This window comes from Bolinopsis microptera, chromosome 5 (assembly GCF_026151205.1).
Source record: "Bolinopsis microptera isolate Bmic1 chromosome 5, MBARI_Bmic_1.0, whole genome shotgun sequence".
NCBI lineage: Eukaryota > Metazoa > Ctenophora > Tentaculata > Lobata > Bolinopsidae > Bolinopsis > Bolinopsis microptera.
In genome coordinates this window covers 16,164,352-16,176,210 of record NC_087076.1, presented here as the reverse complement: position 1 = coordinate 16,176,210, position 11,859 = coordinate 16,164,352, and the positions used below count along the sequence as shown (strand labels likewise).

The 11,859-nt window shown below is 40.2% G+C and overlaps 1 protein-coding gene across 2 annotated transcripts in view; it reads left to right on the top strand.

Moving 5' to 3' along the window:
- Positions 1-9,984: 9,984 nt before the first annotated feature.
- LOC134815032 (tyrosine-protein phosphatase non-receptor type 13-like) overlaps positions 9,985-11,859 on the top strand; it is a 37,896-nt gene continuing 36,021 nt past the window's right edge. For both annotated transcript variants that reach the window (XM_063823479.1, XM_063823480.1), the window contains exons 1-2: positions 9,985-10,054; positions 10,826-10,965. In XM_063823479.1, coding sequence (XP_063679549.1) covers positions 10,039-10,054; positions 10,826-10,965 — 156 coding nt within the window. In that variant the 5' untranslated portion in view covers positions 9,985-10,038. The remainder of the gene's footprint in view (positions 10,055-10,825; positions 10,966-11,859) is intronic.

Sequence of the window (11,859 nt, the reverse complement as noted above, 5' to 3'; positions counted from 1 at the left end):
AAGTTTTCAATAATTCATAAACTTTTCAGTTCCTATCGTTTTAAGCATCGTTAGGGCTTTCCCATAAACTAACTCTCATCATCCTAGGATAATCATGTGTCGCACAGCACTTGTTTCAGTAGAGAGTGTACTCGCCTTTACGAGAGAATGACGTGTACGTTTCGGTCACCTGCGGAAAAAGGAAGTGAGATATCGAAAATCTGAGATAAACCCGATCGATAAAATCCTTTCAGGTAGGTGCTAGTCAAGATTTCATCTCTTTAGACATTAAGATGGCTTCAAACACCTCACAAAAAGTTTTCAAAAGTAAAATTGACTCGCGACCTACAAATACCACCATAAAACTTGCCCTCATATATTTTTGAGGGCAAGTTTTTGAGCGCGCCGCGTGACTTAGTCTCAGCAACAGCAAGACATAGTTACAATCTCGCAACTATGAACAGACAAGGAAAATATTGTATTAATATCTGTCAAAGGAATTTAATGTATTTTAAAAACTTGTTCTAATAATGCTAATAACTAATCGATGAACCTCATAAATGGTCGGCCCGGTGTGAGTGTATAGTATGGATTGTGCTCTGAAATGGGGCGCTGTTATTGGTTAATACAGCGGCCAATCAGGATCGAGCTGGTTTGTGGCTGCAGTCCAAATTTAGGATCATATCTGATTAGGTACCTAATTAGTGATTATGCACTTTAAAGTAAGATTGACTCGGTATTCACAATCCACATTAAATCGCTACATTTTGCAAATCAGCTGATATTTGTAACTTTAAAAAATAGTTGTAACTTATATATTTATACAGGTCCCCGGTTTAACAAGCATTCAGGATAGAAGAACCAGCAGCGGTTAATGACACTAAAACAGAGGTTTTAGAACAGCAGTAAGAACAGCAGAAAGAGTGGAGTGAGATAAATATCTTCTCTTTTTCTGCACTGGTTACTGATGCTCAACAGTTATTCAAGAAAATTCTGGCCTGGGTTATGTTTTAAAATTAGATATAGCCAGGCCCATGTCAGTTTTGTTTATGTTCTATTTATCATGAAAAATGATTGTGCTCGGAGTGATCTGGGCAAAAAATTAATTCGAACTCCACGGGGTATCGAACGTGCGACCGCCCTGCGAGGCACTCGACGTTCTAGCCGTCACGCCACACGGGATATACGCTAATTAAAATTGTGATGTCTATATAGTGCTTATTTGGCAGAAATTAGTACCGCATACAATCCTCAATTTTGAGTTTGTTATGATTGTAATTGGGAAGTGGGAACATTAAACAACTCTTCTGCATTTAATTGGAACTGTCTGTACAGTGTACACGATAAAATACATTGGGTAATTACAAAGATTGTGTACAGTGCATTCGGGGGCTTTGCTTTTGACTGATTTATTTTCCGGACAGTTCTTGGAAGTTCAATTAAAACCAGTGCAGTAGAAGAGTAAACTTGCATGAGAGTTAAAATGGTACTATTATAATTTGTGTTGTCAGGTAAGATTTCAGTTTTCACTTTGATACATTGGTATGTGATTTATATGCTGATTACAGATTACCGATAAAGATTGTTACATGTACAATTCAGAAAAATGTGTACATCATATGAGAGTCTAACTGTCTTCTCATTTCACCTCTTAACTGACAAGTGACATGTCAGAAACATGAGTCGTCTTATAATGATACAAACACTATATAATAATATGATTTTCACGTTAAGTAGTCAGCTTGACCTTGATTGGTTGCAGACAATTGTTAATGTGGATTGTGAATACCGAGTTAATCTTACTTTAAAGTGCATAATCACTAATTAGGTACCTAATCAGATATGATCCTAAATTTGGACTGCAGCCACAAACCAGCTCGATCCTGATTGGCCGCTGTATTAACCAATAACAGCGCCCCATTTCAGAGCACAATCCATACTATACACTCACACCGGGCCGACCATTTATGAGGTTCATCGATTAGTTATTAGCATTATTAGAACAAGTTGTTAAAATACATTAAATTCCTTTGACAGATATTAATACAATATTTTCCTTGTCTGTTCATAGTTGCGAGATTGTAACTATGTCTTGCTGTTGCTGAGACAAAGTCACGCGGCGCGCTCAAAAACTTGCCCTCAAAAATATATGAGGGCAAGTTTTATGGTGGTATTTGTAGGTCGCGAGTCAATTTTACTTTTGAAAACTTTTTGTGAGGTGTTTGAAGCCATCTTAATGTCTAAAGAGATGAAATCTTGACTAGCACCTACCTGAAAGGATTTTATCGATCGGGTTTATCTCAGATTTTCGATATCTCACTTCCTTTTTCCGCAGGTGACCGAAACGTACACGTCATTCTCTCGTAAAGGCGAGTACACTCTCTACTGAAACAAGTGCTGTGCGACACATGATTATCCTAGGATGATGAGAGTTAGTTTATGGGAAAGCCCTAACGATGCTTAAAACGATAGGAACTGAAAAGTTTATGAATTATTGAAAACTTGTCCCCAGCACTTCGTTGAAGTCGCGAGATTCGATATCCATAAAGTAATGTCGCAAATTACTAGCAAAAACGTGCCCTCACGCGCGGGGGGTGATATGGGAGTATGGGTTGCGTGGCTAATGTTCAGAACTTCTGAACGTGCTAGGTTAATAGATGTCAAAATTAAGCCACTAAAGCGTAAGCAATACATATTTTCAAAATTCTGATGACATCTTGTCACTTGTCATACGTTTGTATTACGTGGTGACCCCCACTGTCGCTTCACTATATAGTTTCTACGATACAGGGGAGCCGCGCACTCGTACGCAGCGGATCATACAACATATGACAATAACCTGGAGACCCCAGGCTATTATGTTCATAAACATAGCCTGGTGTAATTGAACTCTCTAAAACGCGCATGTAGGCGCGTTTATGCGATTTTACAATCAAATAATCAGATTTTACAATCTAACTCAGCGCGCAGCTCTTGTAGCGCATACGTCACTTCTTTCTAATTGGTAGTTGGCGTGCACGTGATCTTTTGCGCGGCTGTAATTGGTTCCGAACAATCACGTGAATGCTAGATAGTGTAAAATAAGATGTCACCTAGACCAGTCCTCCCGGGCGTACCAATGGTATACAGTGCCTGCTCACAAGTCCTCTCACACTACACACTATACTCTCAGTCGTTCTTAGCGACTGACAACAAAAAGGTAGGCTGCTACTCCTCTGCAACTCCCAGCCACCAAGATGTGTTTCCAGTTCACTGCATTTACCTCCTTCTGCTCCCCTGATGATTTTAATTGCGACTGACGGGGAATTGATTTTGTCCAGTCGCACGCCCGTTTAAATGGTCTCTCTGCATACCATACTGTTCAGTCTCTGTGGGTCTGTGCTGCCCTCCTCGTCCTCCAGATCGCCCTCTGTCGACGTTGCAGAATCTTTGAATGTGTCCCTCACCGCGACAATTATAACAAATCAATGGCCTGCGACTCTCTCCTCTACTCGCACCTCCACTCGCCCCTCTACTCGCACCTCTACTCGCACCTCTGCTACTCTGCTCAACCTGACTCACTCTACTCCTGCAAACACTGGCAACATGCCCTTTACCTCCACACAGCTGGCACACAATGTTGCTCCAACACGAGTCAGCCTTGTGACCCCTCTTCCCACACATCTGACAGTCATTCTCATCCTCTTCTTTCTCACCTTGCCTGCCAACACCATAAGTAGGTGCCCTGAATTCCAGTGTATTTATTGGATCACTGTCAAGCTCTCCCTCTACTGCCTTGGATATGTGTTCCTCCTGTACAGCTAAACGGATCACACTATCAAAATCCTCTGTCTCCGTGTTCATCTGAAGGAGCCGTCTTTTAATAGCAGGGTCTCTCACGCCCTGTATCAACACAGTGATACCTGCACTCTCTCTCTCCACAGCTCTCGGGTAAATCTTCTCAGCAGTGTCCTGTATTCTCTCTGCGAACTGCTCCACGCTCTCTAACGCTTCCTGTCTCATCTTGTGAAACGTTGTTCTCATAATTCTCGCATCAGTAGCGGGATATAGCTCTCGTTTCACCGCACTGATCAGCATTTTCACGTCACCTCTCTCCTCACTCAACAGCCGAATGTTCTTGACTTTCTTGAACTTTGCATCGTCTTCTATCTGATTTGCTAGCCTCAAGTCTAGATTGTCCTTTACTCCGCATAACAGGACCCATTGCTCGAATCTCTGTAAAAATGTACAAAAGTCATCATTCTTCCTATACCTAGGCGCCTTACACTTCATCGTGTATACTCCCTTATCTCTCTCTGTATTTCCGGGTTGCAAATCATCACTCTCAGTAGTTCTCACTCTTTCTTGAAATAAGTTGCTCGTGTGCTCCAACTTTACTTCTTGATCCCTCATCAATCCCTCTCGCTCAAGTTCTGCGTCCTGTCTCCACTTGATCATATCTCTCTCCAACTCTCTCACTCTGCTCAAACACTCCTCTCTCTTCTCGCTCAAATCAAACAACTCCACCTTCTTTTCTTTTATCTGATCCTTATCATCATCCGAGTCTAATTTCTTCATTTCCATTTTCATTTCCACCATCTCATCCAAAATTAGCTCACTCTTTTCTGCCAGTTCCTTCAGATTCTTTTCCATCTCTACGAGTCCAGACATGTCAAAATTAAGCCACTATCGTCAAAAACGCTATTATTTTTGTTTACCAATATCCTCAAACTCAAATGAACGTGTCCATATATGTTCATATAAGTGGCGCGATTATATAATACGACAGCAATCTTATTCAAGATTATATATAATGTGATATAAGAACTTGTGATTGATAATTAGTTTAGGGGCTAAATAAGCCTGTAGACATAATTTTTAGTGGGTTTAATGACGTTTATGCTATGATTAAAATATATAATATTTTGAACCTGAAATAAGCGCAATACGTACTTTGAACGTTTTGATTCCTACTGTTTTGATTTGATTTGTGTTAAAAAAGTCACGTGACAGTCGAGTGTAGAATTATTAAATTAAACATCATCCGTACATGCACCGTGGGTGTGTGTTACCCAGTCTTTTTTAAAATTGCTAACTGCAATAAAGTGTAAGCAATACATATTTTCAAAATTCTGATGACATCTTGTCACTTGTCATACGTTTGTATTACGTGGTGACCCCCACTGTCGCTTCACTATATAGTTTCTACGATACAGGGGGAGCCGCGCAATCGTACGCAGCGGGTCATACAACATATGACAATAACCTGGAGACCCCAGGCTATTATGTTCATAAACATAGCCTGGTGTAATTGAACCCTCTAAAACGCGCATGTAGGCGCGTTTATGCGATTTTACAATCAAATAATCAGATTTTACAATCTAACTCAGCGCGCGGCTCTTGTAGCGCATATGTCACTTCTGTCTAATTGGTAGTTGGCGTGCACGTGATCTTTTGCGCGGCTGTAATTGGTTCTGAACGATCACGTGAATGCTAGTGACGTGCGCTTTAACATCCAATGAGCATTCACACTTTTTTCAGGGCGATGGTTACTGGGCCGCGCTCTTCACATAGCCATGTGTCTACGCGTATCCAGAATAGTACTGGACATCGTAGACCAACTTAATACATTAGGTACCTCCCACCGAGTAGAATTTAGGTGGGTCCCAGGACACGAAGGAGTACACGGTAACGAACTTGCCGACGAACTCGCAAGAGAGGGATCCAGCAGTATCCCCATAGGACCTGAACCATTCCTCCCACTACCTGAAGGAATCATCAACAACGCAATCGATGAGTACCTATTCAAACTACACCTCAACGCATACCGACAGGTCGACCTCATGCAGTGATAAAGGGAAAATCCCTCTTGGACTATTCTTTAACAAATACAAATACAGGAATATTAATATCACAGGAACTCACCTCAGATGGCTAACATGGCTACTATCGGGGCACAGCCCACTAGCTTACTTTCAGACTAGGGCCAATAACGTCAACTTTGAGACACAAGACTGCGAACACTGCCCAGGGGAAGCAGAAACATTACAACATTTCCTCTGCGAATGTGTACAGCTGATGACTATCAGACTGAGGATATTTGGTAAACCTCTACTCACAATGGAGGAAATTATCAACAGTAAACTCAACCACATCATAAAGTTTGTGGAACAGTCAAAAAGACTAGACAAGGAAGATCTCTTTGGGTAAACTACTAGGATTTAACACCAGGAAATAACACAATTTCAGGAAAACAACATCAGGAAATAACCCACTCCCAGGAAAACTAATAATAGCACCAATTCCAGGAGATGACCTGGCTCGGAAGTCCCTTGATACATGTTTCGTATCCTTCGGCGGCGCGCGCTTCGCACGCAAAAAGTGGCATGCAACGTATGTCAAGAAGTCCCTTGTCTGCCCACCGAATGCCGAAGTACCACAACCGAAGTGGGTTTGCTCTTGCTCTATCCAGAGCCCTTGCGCTTGCAGTAGCGCGCGCCCGCCTCTTGACTTGTGAAACAAGCGCGCCCGCAGTGGCGCGAAAGCACATGGTTAGGTGAAGGTTTGCTCTGAGACAGGTAGTGACAGCTTCAAGACTCCAGAGGTCTGTTGCATTGATATTTATTATTTTATGATTTCGTATATACTTTGGGAGTCCTGGAATGCAGCTAGCAGGAGTTACATTTTGTGGGCACGGCGAGAAGGCCTCCATCTTTATCGTAAGAGGCCAGAAACCGTTGACCAGAACAAAGAGAGAGAGTGTCTACGCATATTTAGATAAACAATCAACATGTGCACGTACTAGACCATACGGTATGCAAAAACTAGACCATAAACACTTTGAAAAGGAACATACAAAACCCATTTTTAATAGATTAAAAATACTTACGGCTCAAAACTTGTATTGTACAAATATCACTGCATCTTAGAATTTTCTAAGATTATCAAGTACCACTGCCCATACTCCCTTTATGAGACTATCAACATTTCAAACCGTGCAACGAGTCTCACGGTTATTCTCCTAAATAAATCAAATACCTTTTTGTTTAATGCAGCCAAGCTTTGGAACGCTGTTCATAAAAAAATTTTAACTTCAAGCAATTGCTTAGAAACGTCCATTAGCTTGATAAAACTGAGAACAAAAGCACTATTAATACAAGCACAGGCAGCTGACTTAAAAGATACTTGGACTCCAAACAATTTTAAATTGCAGTAATCAAGTCTAATTGCAGCGGCGCACACTTACTATTACTATCATGATTGTACTATAGACAGAAAATCTTTCAAATCGATTTTGGGCGCTTTTTAACCATCTGTTGTAATGTTTTTAGATACTAAATATCTAAATTTATAAAATTTTTTATCGGAATGAATTAATTGATTGATATTTAATAATTTATTCGGTAGGTTTATCTGGTATTGATATTGATTATATTGATATTGTTATTATTGAACGAAGCTAACTCTAGACATAGTTAATACTACTTCTTTTAAGAAAGGGACTTGGAGTATAAACGACCAAGTTTGCTTAAATTTCTATCCAACCAAGAACTCAGGAGGCAAAGGTGGGTGCGTAAACTTTTGGTCTGCACTCTCCGATCCTGTATCACCCTGGATTCTTCTCGACGTATCTTTGTAAAAGGTATATACCTTCTAGTCAATCTCTTGCTACTCCAAGTCCCCTAAGATATCTGATCTAAAGTTCGTGCTAGTTATATATATAGAAAATATACTTTTGTCTGCTTTAATTGATACTAAATAAAATTGTTGTTTTCTTGAAATTGTTGTTTTCTTGTACTGCGTGACGCGCTTGTTTCACAAGTAGATCCTTTGCCGCCTTCAGCGGTCGCGCGCTACTGCAAGCGAGAGGGCTCTAGCTAGAGCAAGCCGCGCTCAGCATGTCATTCCGCCTAATCTCTATTGTTGTTTAACAACATTAAAGCCTGGGGTCCTCAGGTAAGGCGATTGACGGATGTTACTCGTCTAAATTTCTTCGAAGTAGCGCGCGCCGCTTTCTGCCCGATGGCAAGTGCTACGAAGTAGCGCGCGCCGGGCCAGACCATTAACAATGGTCAAGTAAGGCGATGGAGGTCGTAATTCACTCAGCCCGAATAAAGATTGGGCGGAATGACAGGCTGAGCGCCGCCCAGTAAATCATACGTTGTATGACCCGCCGCGCACGAGTGCAGGACTCCCCCTGTATCGTCGAACCTTTACTAAAGTGAAGCGACAGTGGGGGTCACCACGTAATACAAATGACATTGCCCCCTAAACTTTTTAATTTTATTTACCTGGGGACCTTAGGCTATCATGATTTGATACATGTTTCGTATTCCAATATCAGAGATAAAAGCGCAAAATTTTCACTAACAAGTTGTCACAACAAATCCCCCTCCTCACAATCTTCCTACATCGATGGATTTTATTCATTGCAACATTCACTGCACTATTGTACTAACCATATTCCACAAGGATTATCTGTTCGATACATCAGACCCATCTAAATAGACGTATTTTTGACCCAAAGATCGGTTTAGCGGTATAATGTTGTCTGTTGGCGCGCCCCCCGAAAAATCGCCCTCTGCTCTGTTGGCGCCTACCTCCCTTTTGGCACCTAACCCCTTCCAAAAATTGAACAAATTAGGTGATTTTAGTGGATACGCTGGTAAAATCTCTAAAAAGTGTGTTTCTAGAGCAAAACGCATAGTATATAGCCTATTATAACCATTTATACAAAGGCCATAATCTTTCGCAAGCTCACCAATTTCCACCTTGAAGCCTCATTTTATATCCTCGAACTATACAATCTAAACTTAAGCATATTATAATGTAGAGTTTTTGTCACAAAAAGACTGCAACCAATAGTAACAAAACCCCTAATGTCTGCTAAAAATTCTCTTCTGATCCTAATATGAGCCTTGTCTCTAAAAACTCAACTGTACTAGCGTTTCGGTGTGTGCAAAAGCTTTCAGGCACGCACATTCCTTGCCCCATAGTTACCTGTCCTTTCAAAATCAAACTAGCAGTCCAGGACAAAAAGACCAAATGGGCCTTATATTTTTATGAATTGTTTTACATCTTTTTATTCTGTAAAATGTTCTAAAAGTTATCTTTTATTAATCTTCTTTATTAATTATTAAAGCAAGCTTCTAAATTCGGGATAGCCTGTGGCAGGCAACGCCCGATTCTAATGCTTCTACAGACCTACAAAAGTGCAAGTAAGTAGGTAAATATTTCATGCTAGGCATGTGGCACCCATTACGGTGTGAGGTTCTTGTAATTGCACTTATTCAATGAAACCAGGTAATGAATGAGGAACAACTTACAATGAACTGTATTACATAGAATAACCTAAAGGTAATATAAAATAGGCTGACAACGGTAACCATCCATTGAGTTTTTGCTTTTCGCTGTACTATTGCACAGCTCCCCATTTAACCCTCACACACGATTTCTCGAGCATTCGGCTGGGTGAACCGGGAGGCTGCATAGATCCTATGGGATCCTTAGCAGAACGTCAACGACGCTCACCTCACGACTAGGTAGACAGCAGGTTTGAACACACAACCTCACGATTGCAAAGCTGATGCTCTAACCAACTACGCTACCTGGCCTGGTTAAATTTCTTGTTTCATTGAAAAAATTTCTTGTTTCATTGAACAGCGCACCCCTTGTTGCAATTAACGGCTTTATGGTGTTACCACTTCCAGGTGATCCGTGCCATCGGACTTGGATCAGATGCAAGGTAAAATTGGACAAATTAGGTGATGTTAGAAGATTTGCTGGTCAAATCTCGAAAAGATTGTCTTTCTAGAGCACCACATACATTTATAGCACATGACTCCTAAGGATTATGGATCTTTAATTAGAGCCTCTACTATATAAGTATACTAGAAACCTGTTGTAAAAAATTCAGTAATTTCATATCTCTTTTCATCATATGGCAACACTTGGCCTTGACCACTATCAGTTTGAATTGTGTAAAGTTTTCGTCAAGTTGAATATAGTATAAATAACTATTATTGTTTTTAGGATGTTATTCAGAGCTTGTGAAGCTTGAGAAAAATATTGAACACTACAATGTCTCACGGCACAGGTAATATTCATTTGTTAATATTATGATATTTATACTGTTATGGGAGGTATTTGAATCCTGTTCATATAATTAACATACCAACATAAGAAAGGTAGCTAACCATGTCGGAGTTGCTTACAGTACAAATAAAAATATCATAAAGCACACAAATCCTTTATGATTAAAGTTTATAATTACTTTACCTTATATTTGAAGCTTGAAACGAGTGTATCATTATTCACTAATCATCTATTCCATATTATTCCCCAACTTTCTTCTTCTGTACGATATAAATGCTCTTAGACAATTCGGTCAAATTTCGGCTTTGCATACGTTGTTTACAAGCTTAAGCTGTTTCTACTGGACTACGTGTGTTAGTTCATGTCAAGAACATGCCAATGTAACCTGAGCCTGAACTCCCTGCCCAGTAATACCATAATCCGCTTAAGGACATAGCATTCAATACCTAAAGCTCACATTTAATGTAATGGATTGGGAGGCCACCTGGTCAACACTAGCCCCACTTCAAAGAAGTCCCGACCTCTCTGGAACAGTGAAAACTATGTAAGAATCCCAAACAATAAGTCTCAGCTGGTTTTCAATGTTTGGGCGCCTTTAATTCTCAATCGAGATGCTACCTGAACGTTATAGCTGGGTTAGAGTATCCATCGATCTAATCCTAAAAAAGGGGAAACTATGATCTAGAAACTAATTACATTAGATCACTATAGATTCCTTAATTCAGATTATTCGTCTTGAAGTATAACTCCAATGATGGAACTCATTTTTCAGCTCAAATAGTTTCTCAAATGCTGGAGGCGCACTACCATAAGTCTAAAGATGGTTGTTATGGTGGGAGACCCAGCAGCAATGCATTGAAACTAATGGAGGGGGGATTGTTGCAGGATTATCTTAATGAGGCGGGGCCTCAGGTTTGTTGCACTTCATTGTGATCTAACTCACTTTATTGTCTGTCGTGTGAATATTGTTCATGATTTGTAATCATGTGTATTCGTTGAGCAATCTATGTCAATTTAAGTGGCATTGTTTTCAATTATAATCGCATTTAAGAGCAAATAATTTAATTAAGATGGACAGACAACTGCCAGTGCTGTTTTGTGTGGTTCAAATTTAAGTATCTTATTTCAAATAATATACTGTTATGTCTTGAATCAAACTCTGACAATGTGATAAAACGAAACTTGCTGTAATGTTTTTACGAAAATTTAAACTCTCCTGTGGATCAAATTACCCTCCAGTCATTAAATACCCACATAAACTTGGAAGTATAACATAACCCTGGATTAAAAGACAAAATAATCTGGTGTAACATGAGGTATATATTACGATCCGTTTCTGGGCCTTCTCCTTTGCAAGTCTACCACATATTGTGCGGACAAGTGCTCCCAACATACACATCTTAATTAATTTATTAGATCAGTCTAGACCCCTCAGAGAGAGTGAGAGAGTGACCTGTATATGTGCTACCCGTGAAATGATAATAGGCTTCAAGTGAACTAAGAGTAGGTCTGTTCCAGCTCATAGGTAGCCTCACCAACAAACTGGGTCTGATACTGGTCAGCCTCGTATTTTAGACTTTAGTCGGATTTGTCTCTTCTTAACGTAGCCAAGCTAGTCATTGCCAGTCATGATTCCTAATAAAACAGAGATAATACTACTGACTAGTATTTGCCCCTCCGAGATGTGTAAATGAAGTTAAATGTGGTTGGGTTGCTAGGCGATGTACGCTGTGGGTAGCTCGGTTTCTGACCAATTCCATCTTTTTATTTGCCAGTAACCCCACAACCAGCAGATTTTTTAGTTGT